This window comes from Melanotaenia boesemani, chromosome 9 (assembly GCF_017639745.1).
Source record: "Melanotaenia boesemani isolate fMelBoe1 chromosome 9, fMelBoe1.pri, whole genome shotgun sequence".
NCBI classification, from domain to species: domain Eukaryota; kingdom Metazoa; phylum Chordata; class Actinopteri; order Atheriniformes; family Melanotaeniidae; genus Melanotaenia; species Melanotaenia boesemani.
This window is the reverse complement of record NC_055690.1, coordinates 18569648-18594037: the sequence shown is the minus strand read 5'-3', so window position 1 is coordinate 18594037 and position 24390 is coordinate 18569648. Positions and strand designations below refer to the sequence as shown.

Genomic DNA, 24390 nt, shown 5'->3' with positions numbered 1-24390 from the left:
AACTGGTAAATGAAAGTCATGCATCACAGTGACAGAGCATAATCCATCTGTGGGTTGACTGGAGCTCAGCTGGAACTCAGGATGTTAGCATCGGCAGACACATTTTACTGAGTGGTTGGTAAGGAATACAATTTAGCAGTAAAAGATATTAAGGTGGAAACTGAATGGCTTTACATTAGAAATTTAAACAGTCTGTAATTTATTTATGTGCCTTTCAATTTTTAGAAGTTGTATAACCTTTTGAATAACAATTAGAATATTCATCATCAATAAAATATTACAGCTTGATATTAAATAAACAATCAAACTGCATATAACTTGTTAAATCTAAATATCTAATTAGTCAATTTAAAATTTACTTCTGCAGCTCTGCTATTTTACATATTTGTGTTTGTGTTGTTTTATAAGAAAATCCATCCATTATAATATTAAACAGGGCTTTAATATTAAATCTTTTTGCATTCAGGAGTGATTCCTCACAGAGGAATCTTCATAATGCGGATGTTTACTTTAAGTCCAATCATCGCAGTGTTTCACAATCTAATTTAAGTCTATTATATCTGTTATGGGCAAAGTAGAAGGCCATAACTCTGCTATTTAACAATCTGTAAACACTTTACTTTGTGACCTTTATAATTTCTGAATTCGAATGTGTCTAGAGTCCTGTATCGTTCCAGTTCCAAAGCAGGGTCGCCCTCAGGAGCTGAATGACTACAGGCCAGTTGAACTCATGTCGCACATAATGAAAACACTGGAACGACCCGTCCTGCAGCTAAGGCAGTGAGGGACCCCTTCCAACATGCCCATGGGTAAAAGTTGGGTGCTGAGGACTCTGTCTTCTACATCACACAACTTTTTCTCACATACCTGGATGTTGAGGGGATCATTGTGAGGACGCTATTCTTTGACTTCTCCAGTGCTTTTAATATGATCCCTCCCAGCCTTCTCCAGGAGAAACTTAACACCAAGGCTGTGGACCCCCACCTTGTGTGCTGTGTGACAGCCCTGGGCCTGGCCCTAATAGCTGCCCACTTTGGGATTCTGTGTTCTAAACAAATGGTTAAAAAGGATCTTAAGGTTTTGGTTGTGACACTCTTGGTAGAGTTGCAGATTCTGGTAAGTTTGATGTTGGGGCTCCCAGCTGTGTGCCATGTGACAATGGGTCTGTCCAGGGAGGGGGAGCCTGACAATGTTAAGCCTGAAAACAGAATTCATGTAGACTCCGGCATGCCAACATGCATTTGCTCTTGGCACTACATCACTTCAATGTAAATATAGGATCCATCCCTGTGCCCACTCAGGTGTTCACAGACCACAAAACGCTAAAGTTCCTAGCTTGAATGTACAACCATAACCAGCGGCTCTTATAGTACAAGAAAACAACTACTACTTTGTAGAAATTCGACATAAAAAGGGTGTAGCCAATCAGTTCACAGATGAGTATGGTTATTCCTCTTGTTTAGTGATGTGTCATGTATGCTGTTGTAAACCGTGGGGTCTGTGCTTTGATGGAGGGGGTGTGACAGCCCTGGACTTGCCAGCCTGTTTGGCCTTTATGTAAATGGACTGTGCCAGTGATTGCAGGTGATTGGTTGCCGATCCTGTGCCTGTGGCTCTGCCTCCTTCTCCAGGATTGGTCGCCGACAGCTCTGTCTCCTCTGTGACTGGCCAGTCATGAAACCTCCGTGCTACATAAGCTCTTGATCACCTTCATTCTGGGCAGGTGTGTCAGATTGGAGCACAGTTTGCCACTGTGGGCACGAACTGAGTGTGAATACAGCTCAGCTTGCCACTGAGGACTAGGCTTTACTATCTTGAAGCTTGCTTACTGTAGGTTTACAGATCATTGTCTACTGTTGGAGCTACTGTGCTGTAGAGTTACAGATCTGTGACTTTTGTTTCCTTTATTGGTTGCTAATAGCCATTGTGGCTTTTTGCTCCTGTCACAGGATGCTTTGTGTTGATTACCTATTGTTCGGAGATTGTGTTTGGTTATCAGTTGGAAATGTGGATACCTTTTTGTTTGCAGAACAATTCTATTTGTTATTTCTGAATATATTCTGTAAATAAATGTGCTTTTATTGTAAGTATCCATCTCAGACATTTTGTGTTTTCACCCCTTTTTCCCTGGACTCTGTAAGGTTTGTGGATTTCAGACTATTTGACCAACAGGCCACAGACTGTTTGAGTCAGGGAGCTGTAGGTCCTAAACACTGACCTGCAGTGTTGGAGCATCTTCTCTTCACCCTCTACACCACTGACTTCCATTACAACTCAGATACATGCCACATGCAGAAGTTCTCAGATGACACTGCAATTGTTGCATGTTTTAGGGAGGGTAAAGAGAGAGAGTACAGAGGCCTGGTAAAAAAAAAACTTCAGAACATTCAGAAACTGAACTGGCTCTTACGGAAAGTGGGATCTGTGGTTGGACTGGGTCTGGACTCTGTGGAGAAAGTTTTGGAGCAGAGGATGCTCTCTAAGATCAGGGCGATTCTGTCCAATCACTGTATCCAATCCACTGAGAGACTGAAAAACTCTGTTGTCCCTCGTGCCATCAGGCTGTATAATGTAGACACTTCAGAGAGGAGCAGAAAAGGAGAGCTGGAAATGTCCTAACCATGGTCTTTTACTGCCTTAACTCTTTTGCAGTTGATTTCATTGCTACTGCTATAAGTTTTATATGTTTATATTGATGATTCTAATGATTCTGTCTTATGGTGTAAATGTGAGTGACAAACTTCCACACATTTTCCCTTGGAATCAATAAAGTATTTATCATCATCATCATCAAGCGTCTACAGATATCTACAGCTGTGTTCAAAATTTCTGGTCCAATAGTCAGCTATTTTGTGCTGTTTCAGCTTTTACTTTATTTTCCCATTTAACTGTGCATTAAACTCACGTTGTATCCTGAAAGTGCTCTACACCGGTCAGTGAAGACCACCACTGTGGGCCAGAGCAACTAGCTGTGGACCAAGTATAGTAGTGGTAGCGTCTAAAGCTTGTTTTCATCATTTTTTGACCTTTTGAAAATGACAGTGAGCCTAAACTCTTTCTTTGTTGAGCTGGAAAATATTTTTAGAAAAAGATGTATATGTCTAAAATAAACATGTAAGAGGTAAGCTGTAATGCAACTCAGTTCTAAAACCAAAGCAGTTCTGGGTGAAATCTGGTGAGTGCTTAATTAAATTCTAAACCCAAATTAGACTTCATTAATATATAGCCAACATCTATGTTTATAGAGCTATTTTTAATACTTAAAGACTAAATTAAAACTAGATTCTAGAGGTAACAGTGGAGCTTGTATATATATTTTTTAATCATGCAGTTTTAAAAGCGGATGCTATGGGTAATGTTGTATAAAAGAAGAAGAAAGAGATCAGAATTGCAGCTGGCAGGTGATCAACAAAATCACTGACAAGTAACGTCATCATCTCTCATGTCAAATGAAATGAAAAGTGCAAAGGCTCCTGTCCGGTAGCAGAATCCATTACTTTTTGCCCATCACTTCCACCATAGCTTTCTGGAACTGACTCCAGGTCTGAGGATAAGTAAATTACTTAAATGATCATCTTTGTACTTTGATCTAAAAATAATATGACAATTGGAATTATATAACAGAATTTTACAGTATTACTCTTTCATATATACTATTTAGTTTTATTATAATGATCATTATCAAAAATAAATTGGCTACATTAGTAAAGCTTCACATATGTAACCTCATAACACACATAAGGTTTACTTTCTTTTCTTTTCTTTTCTTTTTTTGACCAAAAACATCTTACTTTGTTTTGGAACATCTAATGGCTCTGGACTGGACTTTATAGAGAAAAGAAAAATATACCAGCCAGAATAAAGGAGGGATCCATTTCAACTACTTTTTATTATTATTAAAGAATGTTATTTTATTTTCCCATCTCACAGTAAGAATGTAACCTGGTTTAACTGATTAGCCTCATTGCTGATATTGATCTCACAGAAGTTTCAGCCTCTGAAACGACAACTCTTCAAACTATTTTCATTTGTAAGTTCTTCCTAAATTGCTCTCCTGTGTACTATAATTCAAACTAACTAACCAGGGAAATATGCTCCCTCAAATTGCAGGCAAGTGAGTCACTATCAGTATGTGATTAATGGACCTCAGGTTACGGTCTGATACCTTTCAGTAGGAGGAGATTAGTTTTTATGGAACTTCGTATGTAATGTTGGTTGCCAAAAAACCCCAAAACAAAACAAAACAAACAAATAAAAAAACCAAAAAAACAAAAAACAAACAAACAAACAAAAAAAAACAAAAAACAAAAAAAGCATGGAAAGAAAAGACGGCAAACAATGTTTTATATACCTAATTAAATTATGACTGAAAGCAAAACAAAAATACCCACAAAAATTTAAAGTGACAAAATAAGTGCTCCCTTCAGAATTTGAATGAAACTCTTCTGATTACATTTATGTCACAGTACCCTCTCCTGTCAAAAGTGGACTTTTTTGTATCTTCATATATATTTAACAAAAGAATCTTTGCAGCCACCATGACAAAATAATGTCTGTCCATTATTTGTTTATGTGGTGCCAAAATGTAATTTTAAACGCACTATGCAGATTTAAAAAAGGAAGGATCAGAAAGTAAAGAGGTTTAGTTTGATTTTAAAATGACTTAAACCTGAAGTCAGGCTTATCTTTTTACGAAGAAAATATGTATTTGTCATTATATCAGGAACGACAACAACAAAAAGAAATGTTGGGTATCGCTAATAAATATAAAAACTGGCATTGGTTCAAAGAGTACCCAGCAATATTTGTGTGCCCTACAAACCGGTGTGAAAGAATTGATTTATTATCATCCTACCTCAGCTGTCGTTGTATAATTGACATTTGAGATAACGGCTGAATCACAGACTGGCTCAAATAAACTAATTGAGTCAGCTGGAAACAGAAAATATGTGTTATTTTTTATTGATTAACATGCATATGATTCATCTTGTACCAGTGCCAAGTAAAGCTAAAATTGATTTAACAGCTGCACAGTTTGTCTTACATAGCAAAGAGAATAACAAATACAATATAAACTTTAGACTAATCACTAAATAAACTCATCTTAAAGTCAACTATTCACTCCATCTTAATAGCTGATGGTGCTAAATAATGTATTGATACTTCACAGACTATTTCAAATTCATCATGGATGCTCAGCTCTGAAAATCATTCCTCTGTTTTAATCTTGCAGAAGCAGAATTGATGCTGATGTGAGAGAAGAAGAAGAAGGCGTGTGAACAAAGCAGAGGAGTGTCGGAGTGGTACTGAGGGACAGAGAGAGAGGACAATGATGAGTGTGGTTCAGCTGTGTTAATAGATCTGCCCTGGTTGGCCATCTCTCTCATGCCAAGTCTCAGTGATTTATGGGCTATTTGGAGATAGCTGGGCCACTGAATGTACACAATCCCTCACACGCAACTGAGGAAGAAAGGCTTGGGGTATATTGGGTGTGGACCATTCTGCTGACAACCCACGAGAAGAAAGAGGAAGTCCAGAAAAAAAAGAGAATTTGAGCGAAGAAGAGAATGGCTTGTTCTTGATGAAGGGATATTTAAAGAGCTGGTGCAGAGAAACAGATGAAAGAGAGGGGTGCAGGAGAAGAAAGTAAGACAACAGAGTGGGGGACAGAGTGTGCTATGAAATGATGAGGAGAGAGGACGAGTGGATGGAAATGGACAGGGGATAAAAGTAGGCTGGTCCTTTGATGTGGACCACAAAGCATTTGTATTCATGTTCAGCATTGCAAACTTGCCATATCAGTCATAACAGTCACTTCTTCCAACCTTTTCAGTTCTCTATCACACAACTTTCTAGGGCCACAGACCCACACATCCTTTCATATTTCTAAAAATCTGCTTATAACTGCATCTGTTATGTTCTAGTCATTTATTTGCAATGACACATGACTATAACAAGACATGCATAATGAAATTGATTGATCTGGAGAGAGTGCTAGATGGGTAAACAAGAGTAAAACAAATAGAGAACCATCATATTGGTTTTCTGATATTAGGTTAAGGTTGAACTAAATTAAAATAGGGTCAACTCTGACATTTTGTGGTAAAACACGTCAGAGTTTTTCTCAACAACTGCTTAGAGATTGTACTTAAATGTACCTGCAGCTTTAATACATTGTTGTGTCTTCACATTTCAACTTAAAAAAGCATTATTATTGCTTTTAAAGGCATTTCATATTTCATATTTATGTCTGAAAAATTAATTGAATAAGAACTTTATTTACTCATTATGTTTTAATACTCAGGACAAATGTCCTGATCACGTCTGCAGCCAGGTACTCTTGATTTTATATGACAAACACAATCATGTCATCTGTCTGAGGTTCAAAAGAAATCAGTCTAGTGACTGAATCTTCTGCCAGACTGCAGTTTGTTTCCCTGAACCATCTGTAGCATACTTTGAATCATCTATGCTACGGTCAACCCAGCAATTACTAAAACAATTTCAGTTGTCATGGTTTCTGCCACAGTTGTCTTTTATCCTCGATTTTCCTTTCAAGAAACACTTTCATCTGAGCTTTGGCTTACCTTCAGTTGTTGTCACTTCTTGAAACAAAAGCAGTGACTTCTATCTCATCACCGCTTATCTGCCTTTGTCCTCAAGATAATACAACCATTTCAGTGTCTGTGTTTTCCTTTTTCTTCTTTTCATGGTTGATGATTTCCTGTGGCTGACATGCCAAGAATCATCCACTGTTTTCAGTGGATGTGATTTATTCTTTTTTTAATGTTACCTTATCCTAATTTACTTAAAAAACTAAGAGAATCCTGAAGAGAATCCTGGCCTTTAAACACTCTGTGCATTCACATTGACTTAGAAAGAGCATTCAGTCTTCTTTCTCTTCAGTTAATTGATTAACTTGAAGCCTTTTCTTTCTATACTATCATCCTGCCCAGCTGTTCACAGTCAGTCCATCAAACAACCAGCATGAAGAGCCTTACTGACTGTTCTCCAGCCAAGAACCTGACAGAAACAGCATTACAAACAACCCCAGAATAAACAGATAACAGTGGGCAGAAAGACCACCACTACTACACACACAGCAATAAATGCAGACTTTCCTTTTCATAGTCTCAGCTTTTCTTTTGCTTGTCGAACCAGACATCCTTCCAAACAGCCCAGCAACAACAGGAGATAATCAAAAGGCCACTAACCTGGTTTTAACTGTACAAGCTGTCAGTTTTATATGATGGGACACCTGTCTTCTAATGTATATAGGAAACATGAGGCTGTAAGCAGGTAGAACAATGATTTATGAGTGCACCGATAGTCTGCTTCTATCGTTAAGTATATATGCAAATACAGTAAGTCAAACACATATCAGACTTAAAGCAACACTACTGATCTTTGATAGGTTTTAATTCTGTGGCGCTCCCTAATGAAGGCTAATTTGGCCTTCATTTTGCATCCTGTCTCTTCTCTGGGCTCTATCTAGCCAGTAAAAGTATCTCTGGTGTTGACTCTTTAGCTGTCCCTTTCTTTCTTTCTTTCTTTCTTTCTTTCTTTCTTTCTTTCTTTCTTCTTTCTTTCTTTCTTTCTTTCTTTCTTTCTTTCCGGCTCTGGGCTGGAAAATAAAGTTGCAAAGTGCATTTTTCAGCCTCAGGATGCTGCAAGGCCACAATGATTCCAGGAATATGCATATTAAATGTCAGGGTGCCATCAGAATGTGTTTTAAGGTCAGAAAGTTATGTAGTGCTGCTTAAAGTACAAGGGTATTGTAATTATATCATAAAATCCAGTTAAAGTTTACAATTAATTTATTATAAAAGCAAGAAACAATTTCAGTTTACAAATGTAAAAACACAGAAATCTAATACTGCCAGAGGTTGACAGAATTTTAAATAATGCTTATTTAATGTGTATTTAGACTGCAGATACCTTGACATTGGCCCTGTGGTATTGAACTGGGAGTTATTTTGCAGAAACTAATATCTGCAACCCTTCTGCATGAGGCAAGCTCTCAGCCTTTCCTCCATAAAAGGCATCAAGTGAAAATCAGCTAAAAGACCTGAATCCTTACAACCCATTTACTGAAGTACAAGAGGGACCAAATGATAAACTAAACCAGTTCCCAACGCCAGTAAAGGAAAATATTGATAATTTCTACAGAAATGCATTAAAGGTTCGGTAGGGTTTGGATTTAAAAGCTGTTGTTTGGCATGGTAACTATGTGGATGCCATCCATGTTTCAAAAATTTGTCTCAGGGACAAATCTTTATAGCTGCTGATCGGTTTTCAACAATAAGTACAGGCAAATTAAATTTCTCAGTAAATTTCGCAATATGGATGACACTTCAGAAACTTGGAAGCAGTAGCATCACATGAAGATGATGTGATATCTTTCTGACCTGTAGTGAACTAGATAAAGGAGGCTGAGATGTACAACTTCATATGAGTACTGTAAGATCTGCAGATGCTGATTGTCACATTAAGTGATACATATAGATTAATTAATATTTATCACTAAAAAAACAATAGATTTACCTACCATCTTACCTCATATACTGTATGCCAGTGGGTGTAAGTGTGTACTTATGTTTTGTGTTATGGAGATTGATGGAGCTGATGGCCAGTGGCTTGTAATATTGTATGGCTATAAAGCCAACAGTTCTCTGTCAGTATGACAGAAAATGGAGGCTTGCCAGCAGCTGTGAGGATGTGTGTGTACATTAGGAAGTGTGTGTGTTTGCAAGCACAGGGTTTGATGGCTACTGTGTTTGTGTGTATGTTTGACATGGGGACAGTCTGGTTCACTGCCAACAGCTCAGCACGGGCCAAGTTTCCCTTCGATGTGACACCTGCTGGCTGGCACGGACAGGAACAGGAAACACTGGGGACAACCCTGAAGAATTGATGAATGGTGGCAACCTGGTCTGTGTTTGTATCGGTGTTTGTGTGCTACATTCATGTTAGAACAAATCTATCACACACGTACAGATTCACATTATGAATAATTAAGAAAACATATATGTGTGCTTGCATGCAGAGCAGCATGTTGGATCCCAAAGAATTAACAGGCTACCTAGGTTGGTATGGGACTGAAAAGGATAGGGAGGGAAGCCCCAGGCACTTTAACTGCTGCCTTACAGATAAGTGAGCATAAGTCTGCAGTCTTTTATGTTTTCATCTGTTCATCCATCTCCTCTCCAACATCCTCTGGCCTCCAAACATCTACCCAAAGCTCAGCCTGCATTCCTCGGAAATGTCTGTCCTCTTTGATTTCCATTCTCAAAATTCATCAGACCTTTCCTAACCTCATTTAATACAGAGAAACACCTTCTTTTCATTCCTATTTAACTCCTTCCACCCCGTCTCTCCTTTTCATCAAGCAATTTTCTAGTATCAGTCTGTATTTTTCCTCCCTCCTTCATCATTTCATGCAGTTTGCTCCTGTCTTTCTTCTGTTTTTGTGCTTTTCTTGTCTCAGAGCTTGGCAATTGTTTTCACACACCGTGCTAATCTGCTAGCACCAGACATTGCTGCACATCTCCAGTGCTGTACCAACGCACACACATACATACACACAAGGCACATTTGCACAAAACAGTAGAAGCAAAAAAAGAGCAAAGAGTTCAGCATCCCCTAACATAGGGACTTTAACAGCGGTTAATCCTCTAGTACAGCGTTTCAGTCTTCCACTGGGCAACATTGGGCCAAATGCCATCCTTCAAGATCAGTGTGTATTGAACTCTGTTCTACACAAATCAATGCATGCAAAGCTGTCCCAACACCAGCCTAAATGTAAGATGATAACAGGTTTTAATGAGGTAGAAAAAAAAAATCCTCAATAACACCTAAAATATACACACTTGAGCATATGAGAAACATTGTTGAAACTATAATAGTTTTGAGGAAACAGTGTGACACTAGATAGGATTATACAAAAGCAAGTATGAAAACCTCTTGCCTACATGGATAATTGGAGACATAAAGGAGCTCTCAATAAGCCTCTGACTCATGAAAAAACGAGAGGACAATAGAAAAGAGGAGAGGGGAGGAGAAGTGAGGGGAATGAATATGGGTCTCTTGAGTTTGGGCCAGATAGACGGATTGGCTCTGCATCAGAAACACGACACATGAAAAGACAAAATCTGGACGATTTCTCCATTTGCCACAGAGGAGGCTTGCACAGCTGAAACCATCATCCATATGAAGCCCCCTCCAAACCCTGCTCTCCATCGCCTTCCAGGAATTTCAAATCCCTCCTTCTGTCTGTCTGTCAGTTCAGCTCACAATGCCTCCATCTTTCTTTTCCAACTCCAACTCTTTGCTGCATCTCAGGTGTCTTTCTCACCAGTATTACCCTCTGTCACACATCTCCACTCCATATGTAAATCTATTTCTCTCGATTTCATTACCACTATCTCAGAGTTTTTTTCTCCCCCTCTAGCTGTTACTTTGCTCAGCTCTGTTGGTGGGAGAATGAGGTGCTTTAATGAGTCTGTTCTTTCACCATCATTAGAGGGTGGACAATGACTGATGCAGGGAGGAGGTGTGAGCCTGCAAACAGACAGAGTGTGCACAGGCAAACACAAACACCCACACAAATTTGCACTATTGAAGCCTTGTGCTGATACAGTATGTTGTGTTTGACTGAGTGTCCGTAATACCTCAGTGGAACTGGGTGCCTCACTATATCTGAGCGAGATGTCTACTTTGCCAGAGCCTGGTGGGAAGAACAGTTGGTAATGATGAGTTGGCAAGAACATATGCATGTGTAGTATTTTTGTGTACGTCTACAGAAAAAGGTATAGCACTTGTAGATGTATAAAGCTTTGGCTTTAGAGAAGTTTTGAGTCATATATTTGATCTGATACCAGGGAAGAAAGTGTGAGACCATACACACACACATCTTAGATTAACCAATCAGAGTCAGGCCTATCAGGGTAATTACAAAGTGCTAATTAGGTGACATTATTTTTAGAAGATGACAATAGCAGAGTTCAACACACACCAGCCTGATGATAGGGAAGCCTCAGTGCATTAGCTCCACTGAAATGAAAGCCAATAGACACAGAAAGCTAGAATTACTGCTTTGTTATTGCATGACTCCACAAATCAGTCAAGCTGTACTTACAGGAGATCCATTTTTACATGTATTTCTGAGTTAGGGTGTTGTACAAGGGCCAAATTTTTTTTTACAGAACATTAGAATTTCACTGTGCAGTTCAACTTTTACCGCTCTGATACCACATGCAATTACTTGATAATTTTATTCTAGACATTTGTGTGAAATTGTGTAAGAACTAGCAAATGAATACTTGAGTTAAATCATAAAACATTTTTATTTTGTCTGGTCTGGTAACTTTGATCTTTTGCCACCAGAGCAGTCAGTTAATTCATAACAGGGGGACATGGGCAAACGCTTTGTTGTGTTCTGGCCTCTTGTTTACACGGTAACAGAGTTTTGGGTAACGGCCTTCAGGGCCTAAAGCAATTCCCTAAAGCTGTTCATGAGGTGGAAAGTTGTTTATGAGAATTGAACCTAAGTACAATACTGGTAAACAACTTGTGATAAAATGGCATAATATAATAATATTATTATTAATAATATTATTTATGTGTTTAAAATCCAGATGATGCTTGAGTATTGGATAAATGGACTTATTAAGATAATCATTATATATAGAGGTGTACATAAGTAGTTAACCTCCCTAAGAAAGCATTGGAAATATGCCAACTTTTGGCATCATCTTCTTTCTATTGATAATTGTAAATAATATAATAATGTAAAGTTCTGAAAAAATGTATTTCTTTATAATAATCTTTGCAGTTCATGCTTTCCTTACACAGCAGCAAGTGGAAAGACTGAAGCTCCCAACCAGGATACAAACAGGGTCAGAATGGGTCAGCAAATATTTTCTATCTTTATAATTCATATAAATCGAATGACAATTCACAAGTAGAATTTTAAATATATTTTATTTTTATCTATTACTAAAATTGATATATTAAATGGTCCATGAGGAAAAATGAGAAAAAACATGTGGTATGAGATAGTAATGAATTCCTTAAGTCCCTTTGCCCTCATTATAGGGGGCAACCAGTTGTGTCAATAGTTGTAAAGTAATTGCTGCACAATGCTCGTATCAATATACAAATGTTATTAATCAATGTAACTAGAAGAATGTCAGCTAAAATCTCAATTAAACCAACTTTAACAAAACAAAACTAAAACAGAAGAAAATTCAAACCTCAAGCACTTAAATCAACAAATGTTAAAAACAAGAGAACTAGGACTTAAAGGTATTTTAAGAAATATCTGATCAAAGCAGTTTTGAGGATAATAGCAAAAAATGTAAAGATGTTAGTTTTTGGTGCATTGCGTCATGTATTGGGCTGTGAATGGTCAGGAGTTTGTGACTAATTTTGTGGTTTTATGCCTAATTTCTTATGGCTTTGTTGCACAAAAACGTTCAGTATTGACATTAAAAACAAAGATATAATTTAAGAAAATTTGATGCTGATTCTAAAAATGTACGTATGTCTGAAAAGAGACATATTCAAATTAAAATAGAAGAAGATATTCTGCTAATGCATTCAGGAAACTGTCGGCCAATTCCAGCATAAACACAAGTGGCATCTGAGTGCCTAACTTATCCTGCATTTGACCCTGAAACTCACAAATAACTTGGCATTAATATTTCATCAGTTTCAATATTTGATATCAGACGAAGCCCTAATAAACTAAACTTAAACTCTGCGGCAGCGAGATGAAGACAGGTTGATGAGACACAAACTCAAACATAAAAAGACTATTTCAGTGTTATGCTCTAAAGAAAGAAGGTTCCCACTTCTCACCAAAGAAACAGAGACAAGGAGAGAGACTAAGGGAGAGGGAGTTATGATACAGCAGGATCTGGGGGAGTCCAACATCAGTCACTGAGATGAGAGGACAGAGGAAGTGTAAAAAGAGAGGGAAGCTGAGGGAGAGAAAGGTGAAGCGACAGGGAGCTGTTTGATGAGTTCATATGAGTCAGGTCCTGGGTGGCCTGGAGTCAGGGATTAGCTGCTAGGAAAAATGCAGAAAGGTCAATATTGACTGACAACTTGGCTTTACAGATATAAGACTCTAATTCTGCATGTCCATGCTGCAGCAATCTTTAACTAAAATCTTTGAGAAAAGTTTAAAAATAGCTTTTATTTTAAATAGGACAACTAACTGAAAAATAAAAGCTGACTATACAGCCATCAACTCTAAACCTGAGGCTAAAGTCAAACTGAAAAACCAACCATTCATTTTAAAAGACATAACTAATCAGCTTGACAGAAGTTAAGGTAAAAAAAAACAAAAAAAAACACCATTAATAGACAAACACATTCACAAATAGAACAAACTGCAATCATCAGTGCACAGTGACAACTAGCTGGGTAACGTCAGGAATCTTCTACATGCTTGTGGCAACATTAGTTCTTGCTTCCTGTTTTCCCATAAACAAGAATGTAGGGCATCTTATCTTTCTCTGGCTGTGATAAGTCCATCACATAGACCTCTGCCCGGTGGTGTGAAGTCTTTAGAAGCTTGGTGTACTATTTGGTAAGACAAAGCTTCAGATTGGTTTACTTGTGTCTTCTTTTATATATATAGTAAAGCACAAAAGTGAATAACTACTCATTCACTTTGTTTGAGAGTGTCTAAACCTTTGTCTGTAATATGTAAATATGCAACATTTTCTGCTTGTGCCAGTTCCCAGATCAGCTTTGCAGCCCACACAGTCTGCAATAAGCAGCACCCAAGTGTTTGCAGTGCAATTAAATTACTGAGAGTTCTAACCCAAAGCTTGTCTAGAAATTATTAAAATGTTTCTAAGATACAAGAAGTTTAGGTTTGTTTCTGCACAAATACATGCAACTATGGTGATGTGCAAATAAGTGCTAATGTGAAGGTGAAAATAGAGTAACTAAAACTGCAATCAATCATTACATCAAATCAATGGCACTTGCTTCAACCCAGCAAGCACTGCAGAAATTTAAAGTATGGTGGGTAAGGAATGTGTGTAGGTATACTTGTATGTGTATTGTATATGCTCTGCAGGTACAGGGTAAGATGAAAAGAGAAATCAGCAGAATGATCAAGTAAGTAGAAAAAAGAAGGCAAGATTAAATTAAAGGGGTTGCATATCAGACTTCGTGCAATGCCTCTCGGGTTGCAGCATGTGATACACCAATGGTTGTCTAAAAAAAGATGGTCACAATGATGATGTTGTTGCAGTTTTCTGTGTAACTAAGGAGAGGTCTGTTGATAAACTGGCATATCTGAAGTATGTGAGTAAAGCCATATCTGCTTTTATTTATTCATTTTTTCTGCAGCTCTAAACTGTACCAACTCTCCCATCTAATAGTGGAACTAATTCTAAAGAATGGTTCCCCAAATCTTTAGGGACACCTTGCCAGGGGGGCTGCTAAAATAATCTGAAAAACTATTAATAATTTATGTAATTCTAATCTTTCATAGGCTACATTATCACTGCTAACAATGTGTGCTGAAAGAAGATATTAATCTTATGGACATTCTGGTTTTTCATTTATTTGGCTTATTGATTTATTACTTTTATATTAATTCTATATTTCAGTGAAGAATTCAGAAGGTTGTTTAGATAAATTGTTGAATCAAAAAAGAGGGGTGCTGGCTCTATAACATGTAGTATACACAGAGCTTGTATGTCAATAAACGTTTAAATTAATTAATTCCCTAGAGTGAAAGTATGTCACTGTATTGCATTCTGGGATATAAAAGCCATCTTATAAGAGATGCTGTCCCATAATGTCTCTTTATAAATGTTGCCTGAGAAAAAACAGCCAAATCTGGTGGAGAATACATTTCATTTTGCTTTTTTTTTAAAGCATGCAGTGAACAGATATATTTAGAATTTGGCTATGAGAATTAAAAATGGCCTCAGATATGATTTTAGAGTTTTGAATTCAGGCTATTTGTATATAAAACGTGGCATCCAATATGGCACCTCATGTTGTATCTTTGTTTGGTTTTTGTTGCAGTAATGTTCTTTGCACATATTCCAAAGGCTGGACACCAATAAACAGATAATTTCTTATTTATTACTTATTTTGAGAGATATATCTCCTCGTGTTAAACAAAATGCAGCATCTCCCAGTGGAATTGTGGACAAACCAGGAACAATCTGTTGTTGGAACAACACAGACCCCAGCATTCATTTGTTGATTAAGACACTTTTACTGGTAAAGGGAACATTCATTCAGTCTATAGCCTGGTACTTCCAGGTTCAGGTTGCCACTCCCATAAACGTTTTCCAACTTCAGCATAAACTACTCCGTGAGAATGAGAACTTTGTTCTTGTTCTCCAGGCCACAAGAACAAGAAAAGTTTGCTTGGTATGGGCAATCCACACTCCACGAGAAGCTTTGTCTGTGACAGGGCGAGGCTGAGCCCACAGGGTACCCTAATTTCCTACTTTGTTGGGACTTCGTTAGGGTACCAACCCAACTGTCCTGACCCAAAAGGGTGGAGTTTGACACACTGCAATCAGTTGATTGGTTGAGAAAAAAAAAGTTACTTTCCGTGCAACCTGGCATAAAAACAAAGCAGGAATGGGTCCTTCTTTAGAGCAATACATTTTCTTTTTGTTGATTAAATATCTGTTTTAAAGTGCATTATGCAGCACCGCCAAGAAGAAAGAAGACAAACTGTTTGATGGCTGCCATTCTCCTCCTTTGTTTCTGAGTTGTGTTTTGATTATACTCTAAGGAAGGTGGACAAAGGATCTTTTTCCAGCGTCCATGCTACATAAACCACATGTTTACTGGTCTCCATGACAACAGCAGCCTTCTTCTGACCCCTTCTTAATTTGCATTAACACACACACACACACACACACACACACACACACACACACACACACACACACACACACACACACACAACACACACACACAGTCACCCTCACACCAACATATGTAAATGTTTGTCTATTGTTTGTTATTTGTTTGTTTATTGTACAGTTACTAGCATTGTATACACTACCGTTCAAAAGTTTGGGGTCACTTCCCTATTGAATCCCATGGCAAAGTGACCCCAAACTTTTGAACGTAGTGTATAATATGGTAGAGTTCAGCAATGGTATTTATTAACTGAAGTGTAGTTAATTGATAATCATTGTACTTTACTTCAATAAATGTATTGTTATATTTTTAAAGGAGAAGTTGAGCAATCATTGTGTATGTGCTTTGTTGACCAGCAGTATAACTGAATGAAGGTAAGCGCTGGGAGGCATAGCCTTCATTATCTGCTTTGTTGACACATACAGAGACAGACCACAGAGACTAATATTAAGGTATAGTTATTAGCTCTGGAATTTCTCCAGTGGTGCCCTGTAGTTAGTGTTTTACATTTATAATTTAATTAAATATTAATAATTATCCATAGACACTAATTAATAATGGATAATAACCAGACTTGCTCCAACAAAAACCCAACACTGTGCATAAATCCAAAGATTTAAAGCAGAGAGCAGATAAAATGTTAGTGTGTCACAAAAGACTTAATAAAATATGTTCTGTTATCATTTTCATTTTAGGCTTATGGCATCCTTAATCTAACAGTTTTTAAACTCTGTTTCGGGTAGCAGTAATAGAGCACTGAGGAGACAAGTAAATGATTAAACACCTCATCTCTCATTATAAGTTTTAGATTTTGTTTTTGTATAAAACGTGAACTGTACAAATATGAATTTAATCTAAGAATTAATTGTATTGCTTATTCTTTTTTTCTTGCAGTTCACATGGTTTGGTATAAACCATAGAACTAACATCTTACAGGGTCACTGTTTCAAGCACAAACACCTTTGGCAAAATGAAGTGTCTGATAAATAAAGAGATTGGTTGGGAAACAATGATGTTGGAAGCACTGCCAGACAATGCAAACAAATTTGGAAAAAGTCTAAAATGTGCATATTTATTACAATATTCAAAACAGATCTGATGAATAAATTCTAATAATATCTATGTGAATTTAAAATTAGTTGGTCTGTTCAAAACAGGTTTGTTTACATATCTTCTCTTTTGTTTTCCTGAGCTTCTATAATGGGAGCATTTTCGAATTTGTTCTCACCAAAGGGGGGTCCTTGTTTATAGTACACCATGGTGACAACTGCCTCTTGTTGCAGTAGGAGTAGTAGCTTCTAGTTACTTCTGTGCATACATAAAATTAAACATAGTTGTGCCTCATTTCTCCATACATTTCTTTCATTACCTATAGTATGACATAGAACATTAGAAAAAAGTCCACAAGATAAACCCCCAATATATATATTTTATTTTATATAATTAGAACAAACCAAACTATATAAATGCAATCTCATAAAAAAATTGAAGAATGTATTTTAAATCATTGAAATGGTAAATGGTCCGTATTAATCTAGCGGCTTACATCATTCATTACATTCACCCATTCACACACACACACACACACACACACACACATATTCATGCACTGACAGCGGAAGCTGCCAGGCAAGGCGCTCAACTACGACCAATCAGGAGCAATTAGGGGTTCGGTGTTTTGCCCAAGGACGCCTAGACATGAACTCGACTTAGCCAAGGATCGAACCAGCAACCCTCGGGTTACAAGATGACCACTCTACCTTGCTGAGCCAATGCTGCCATTAAAAAATAAAAACAATGATCGCCTTACCAATATCCAACTTCAATGCTCATCTAAAATGATCTTTAAACGCAACAAAATTCTTTTAAAACTGAATTCATGGGGCAGTACCAAAATACAAAAAGACTATATGATTTGCAATATCCATGCCCCACAGATAATAATAATAATCACACTATAGTCATAGGATACATGTATGAGATGACACAGTCGTTTATTTTTTTTTTTATTTATTTTTTTTTATTAAGAAACAAATGTAAGTCAAGTAAAGATATTTGATGTATTTTGAGTTAAAGTGTCTCCAGATCTCCTGTGACTGACTTAACTTATAGTCCAACTATTAGTGCTAGAAAACACAATGGAAAGGTCAACAATTTATGAACATGATTAGGAAATGAACAAGTGTTAGTAGCTGGAATCTGTTTAGTCAGAGACAGGCCTGGACCTGGACCAGGGATTTCAGTCTTCCTCTGACCCGCTTCTTCCAGGAAGAGCTGTACTACTCAGATGGCAAACCAGTCACTAAGGTGCATTAGATGGGCAGAGGGATGGATGTGGTAAATGAATGTTGCATTGATTTTTTGGTGTTTTTCCATTGCTGTCAGTGTAAATCAGAGCAGAAGACATGAGAAAGGTGTTGAGCAGTGGCAGGAGTAAATGAGCATGACAGAATAGACTGAATGAATGTAAGCAAAATAAGGGGTTGGAAATCTCATGGTGATCAGATCTTTGCCGTCCGAGGTGGGGAAGAGGCAAAATCGGGACAAAAACAACCCAAGAATCCTTATGTATGTACCAAGCTTTAGACATGTAACTGTATTAAGAATATGAACCCAAAACTCAGCTTTTGTTTGAGGATATTCACATTGAAATTGCCCAAAGTGTTTAGAAGTATGAGATCCTTATTAGATAAGAATGGACAGATAAAAGCTTTTTTTTTTATTTTTATTTTATATTATTTTAAAGAAGAAGACATGTTTTTGGACATTTACTTAAAAGCTGATCAATAAAAGGGATGTGAGCTAAAGTAAGAGCCATAAACCAAAGTGGTACAATTATTGCAAATGTTAAAACATCACATACTGCTTAAATTTATCCAAGTTGAAAGTGTGTAGTTATATTTGTGTGTGAATGATGTATTTCTGGCACAACTTATATTACCATTGGCATGATTTTCTCATTAGTGACACCTACTGTTTTGGATGAAAACTACAAGTCAGATTCAACACAGCTTGTGCCAGTAGAAAAAGGTGATGGTGCTCTGTCACAGTTAGCTCACATAATAACCCATGAATCAGGCATTAGACGTCAGACCGATATCGAATTAATCTGAGAGAGAAACAACATTAGGAGTGGCTAAATTTGCAGTATAGAAAAAAGAAAATAAAAAGAGAGAGACCAAAAAGCGATGGCATTCCTAAACAGATCAGATTATACTAAAATCAATGTATCAGAGTGATAAAAATAAAACTGAAGAACGTTTGGAATATCGTTTATCCAAAGTGTACAACATTATCTGTAAAGACTATGAAGGCAGTGTGTTAGTTTGGGAGTTTAACACTAGAAAACCCAAAGCTGCGCCATTTGGCGTTTCTACCTTCCATGCCCAGAGGGCAGCCAAATGGCGGGATTAGTTTTAGCTAATATCCTAACTCAGGTGTGAACGACACTATTGTTCTCTAAATGAGATGTTCTGTGAGCAACCCCCCACACGTTGGCCAAGTTGTGGGGGGTTGCTCACTCTCACTCTCCTATTCACCTTCTTGGCTCCCAAATAAGAATGTGCAAGCTCACTGGCAAGCTCCACCAGGAAGTCCACCAGCTTCCCCTGCACAGTGGAGATGCTCAGCACAATATTTCTAAGACCAGTGTATGCACAACCTGTCTAGCAAGCTGCAACGACAAATGATATTTTCACATTATGATCAGAAAATTATTTTACCCTCTTTTTTTAGCAAGACATCAACACAGTCTGTCTTTTTCATTCCTTGATGACTTTTATTTCTGATGTACAAGATTTGAACAAGGAATCTTTTCTTATAGATGCAAGAAAGTGTACAAATAAATCAGTGCAGTATGTGGGTGAAGTGATTGACATTTATAACACTCAGTGCAATGAAGTTACAAAAATTTCACATGTTCCATGATGGTGGAATGTTCTCATTGATTTTGACCTGCATTGTCTGAGCAGACTTCGCACTGCCATGCCACCTCCTTTCTGCATTTGCCACACGTGTACCTGTAGCAATCTACACAGCGCACAGTAGCGTGATTTCTCTTGCAACGACAGTTCACCTGGCACGTTGCTCTTTTCCCTTGGTCCGGTGTGGGAGGTTGTTGGCGAAGAAGGTTCTCCTTGTTGACTTTCTTGGCTCCCAAATGTGACTGAGCAAGCTCACTGGCAAGCTCCACCAGGAAGTCCACCCGCCTCTCCTGCACCCCAGTGCACGCCTGATAAAGCACATAGGCATTCAATGCTGCCATGTCAATCATGTTGTAGAACACAGCGACTGGCCATCGCCGTGTTCCTGAGCGAACACTGTACTCTCGCACCATCTGGTCCATCACGTCGACACCACACTTCATGCTATTGTAGTCGGTGACTGTGTTTGGCTTCTTCTTTCGTGTGTCTTCAGTCTCAACCACGCTGTGCATGCTGCTGAGGATGCAGACGGTCTTTCTCCGTTTAGGCGCATAGACAGTCAGTGTGACACCAGAGGTTGAAAACACCTGAGTACTGAATTCTTGGCGGTTTATAGCTTGTTTTGCTGAACCTGGAAGCTCCCGTCGAATCTTATTGACTGTGCCAAGGAGAGTGGTCTTCCGGTTGAGCAGTCGTTGCGCCAGTGATAGTGATGTGAAGAAGTTGTCTGTGGTCACAGTTCTTCCTTTGTCCATAAACGGTTCCATCAGCTTCATCACCACATTTTCAGAAAGTCTCTCTCCAGAAGGACGACTGGGGTCTTTTCCAAGATATGGGATGACATTGCACACATACTTAGATTTCAGGTCACATGCCACCCAGAACTTGATACCAAACTTGTCCGGTTTTGTTGCAATGTATTGCAAGAAACAGCAGCGAGTCTTTGACGGAAAAAGTTGTTCATCAATGGTGATGTGCCTGCCTGGGTTGTAGGATGAGATACAGTTGGAAACGAAAGACCTCCAAATATCAGCAACTGCAGCAAACCTGTCAGTCTCAGCTCGTTCACTACGTGTGTCCATGTCATCAAAGCGTAGGTGTTGCATGATGTCTTGGAAGCGGTTTCGAGCCATGATCCTGGTGATCAGTGGGTGGCCCAGTTTTGAAGACCATATGTCACGCAGTGATGGAAGTCTAATTACCCCTCGCAAGAGAAGAATGGCAATAAACGCCATTAGTTCAGGGACGGCCATGAACCAACTGCTCTCCTCTGTCCGACGTCCATGCTGAACAGTCCACTCCTGAACAGTTCGAAGCATGTCAAGAGTGATGAAGCAGAGGAAGCTCTGTAGGCGACTGGACACCGTTCTTCTGACCAAAGCTGTCGGCTCTCCGTCTGTAGCATATGGTTCTACTGGGCTTTGATTGAAAGGCCTCCCCACCTGTTCTTCACACCATACTGTGCCGTCCTTTGCCTTCTCCACTGGCCCAGTGTGGGTCTCCACTCGACCTCTCTTTACTGGGGGCAGTGAAGTCTCCTCATCAGAAGAAACTTCAGAATCTGAGCTCATCTGAAGGACGACATCATCTCCATCTGAGTCGCAAGGGTTGACATGATCCAGGATCATGTCCAAAGCCTGCTGAGCGCTGTAGAATTTTGGCATCTTCACTTCTTGGCTTACCGTTGTTCACCATGGAAATCTTGAAGCTGTGAGTGAGCTATTTATCCACCTCAGTTCCCTAGTTTAGTCGTTCACACCGACGCCCACCATTTCACCAATTTGTGAAGCACCCACAACAATCCCACAATGTGGTGAAACCAGTTTTGATTTTGCTTTTCTGTTCCCAGGTCAAAAGGAATGTAATTATCTCTCATTTGAAATACTTGATTATGCTTTCCTTTTGGCCTTTGTGGAAACAGAAACGTGATAATCTCTCACTTGAAAGCAAGCTGGGCGTACAATAGTGTGATGACGATGAAACCTCACATGACCAATGCTCAATAAAGGGTACATGAAAATGTGAGAAATGGTCAAAAGCACATATACCGTTTGTGGTGAGTGAAACTATACAGCACAGTAGAAAGCAGAGTCCCTACAAGGCTCTTTTCAAGCACACTCCTCCCCCCAAGGAGTATGCTTGAACAGCTAACGGCAGGTAATGGCTGTGTTTACAAATGTAAAGGGGCTAATTGTTGGCCATTGAATTGTTAATTTCAAACCGGGGAGCCTTTTGGCTGTACTCTGGGCATGGTAGAGGGGTAAGAAATCTCTGGGTTTTCTAGTGTTAAGGCATTCAGAAGTATTGAGTTACTGATGTTTATTGGTGATATGACAAAAGAAAGAAGCAGCTGGAAGAATTCTGAAGTGTGTTGCAGTATACGGTCTGCTTAGACTCTGCCTTATTCAGCACAGGTGATTAGATGGCCCTTCAAATGGTCTCCAGATGGTTAATGATCCCTGGAAAAAAAAAAAAAAACTCTGCAAAAGCAGGCCAGATATTTAGGTTTAAAGGAATATCCAGTGGGCAAGGCAAACCAAGGCAAAGTCTCAGCTATATCAAGTTGAATGTTTAAAGCAGAAACACCAGCAAAGAATCAACAACTGAGGACAGGGGCAGTAAAGTCCTAGAAAAGGACCACAAAGCTGGAAGCCATTTCTTTTTGTGATGTCTGTGGGTTTAAGATTTCTGGCAGTCACTGCCCACAAAGAACAAAGTATTAAAAACTAAATTATATTCATTACTGTATTCAGCTGCATTTGTCAACTTCCCTTTCTTATTGTGTTTTGGCCCATCGTTGAAGACACATGGATTCCACTGAAGGCACAGACACTCAAATTTTCACATGCAAATCTTGTTTATGATTTAAGGAAGGGCCCTGAAGGAAATTAGTCGATGGTAATATTAGCAGTCAAGACAGAACACATTTTTATAGCCTAACTTCTCCTCCCTTTCAAGTACATTTTAACCATTCTATCTGTTGGAGAGACACCCAGTATTGATCTGGCTGTGGCTCATCACCGATGACTCATTGAATGGTGGTACAGAGAGGGAATTTGTATCTCAGTGTTTGTGGGAGTGAGATGGGACAGAAGATGATGCACTTCTGAACAGTGATCCATGCAATTCTATGATGTCCTTCAAAGCTCAGCCACCAGGGACTGTTCTCTGGCTCTTTTTCTTTCTTTCATGGGGCAGTTTAAATTTAACAGAATGTTCAAGCAAGATGACCTTGTAGAATAATAAGTAGAATAGCAGATGTTTAATACATTTGCACACATGATTTCTATAGGGATTAAATAGCTTAAAGATTTTGTCTGGAAAATGTCTCTGTCTCTTCTAACAAATAGTCTGTCTGCTTCTGTTTTGTCATGGCTCTCTTATAAATCATCTTCCATTTCTAGGATTTCAAGGTTGGTATGAGGTTATGTTTACTGAAACAACCTCCCAACTTAGGTTTGACATTGATGTTCTGGATGTGGTTCAAAACAAAAAAAAACTAAACATGAGGACTGAGAGGGTATTCACCTGTAGGATTAATTGTACATTGTGGTAAAGGGTGTCTGCTGTCTTTTGTTATGCTTCTGATTTGTTAATGCTCTTTTGCTTGCAACAAGTGTAACTGATTAGCCTCAAGCACCACTCAGCAAAAAAAATCCTAGTGTTTTATTTTTTATGTGCTTTTTCACTGATCCCCTCCTCTTCCTCACTTCTTGCTGTACTCACACCACTCTTTGGCTTAAAGGAGATAACTAGCTGCATTGTACAGATTAGGTTTAAGCTTCCCTCCCTTTGTCCATGATTCTCAAGGCAGTGGCACGGCCCAAGTGGCTGAACTTCAAATCATTAGATGAGCCATTACACTCAAGGAAAATGAGGGCACAAGAGGGAAGAGAGGAAACTCCTGAAGCCATTTCTGACATGAAGCCTGCAGGTGATAGTTTCCCATAATCTCTATACATTTTTGGATCTGATGACGTCACCGAGCAAGATGGTCGGCTAGTTGGAAACGCTCCATTTGACCTACCAATTCACCCCAAATTCACTAGTTTAATCTAAGTTGTTGTATTTTAAATCTTAGGGAAGCAAGAGTCTAACACTTCAACAGCATTGACAGCTCTGGTGTATCGTTCTTCATGGAAACTAGAGCAAACAAACTCGTGGCTAACACTCTGCTAGCTAGCAAAGCGAGTGCCAAATTTACAGACGGTGCGGCCACCATGATGGGAACCAGCAAAATGAGTTCAACAGCGCAGATGTCCTGGCTGCCATGCAGCAGTCTCTGGAGAAAGCTACAGAAGAGATGGGGTGAGTCAGAAAACTCTTAACGGCCTTGCAAGCAGATTAAATAACTTAATAGTGGGCATACATGATGGGCACACAATTCTAGCAGGGGATTTTAACCAAGTTCTGGATGGGACCCTGGATTAAAACCACTTTCTCTACCCATGTGCCAATAGACAGGATGGCAATTAAACTCTTGATAAACGATCTGGGATTGATTGATATATGGAGGTTTGTCAACCCATAAGAGAGAGAATACAAATTC

At 38.7% G+C, this 24390-nt stretch overlaps 2 protein-coding genes across 3 annotated transcripts in view; both read right to left on the bottom strand.

Moving 5' to 3' along the window:
- Positions 1-24390, bottom strand: part of schip1 (schwannomin interacting protein 1) — a 232371-nt gene that overhangs the window by 65209 nt on the left and 142772 nt on the right. The window lies entirely within an intron of this gene.
- Positions 19392-21789, bottom strand: LOC121645749. Of its 2 annotated transcripts, XM_041994408.1 has the most exons (2): positions 21113-21789; positions 19392-20851 (listed from the first exon to the last, which is right to left on the bottom strand). In XM_041994408.1, exons 1-2 carry the CDS (start codon positions 21503-21505, stop codon positions 19859-19861), a joined length of 1386 nt encoding a protein of 461 aa, XP_041850342.1. In that variant the 5' UTR covers positions 21506-21789; the 3' UTR covers positions 19392-19858. The 2 variants fall into 2 exon arrangements, with proteins under 2 accessions (XP_041850342.1, XP_041850341.1); XM_041994407.1 differs by having other exon boundaries at positions 19392-21789.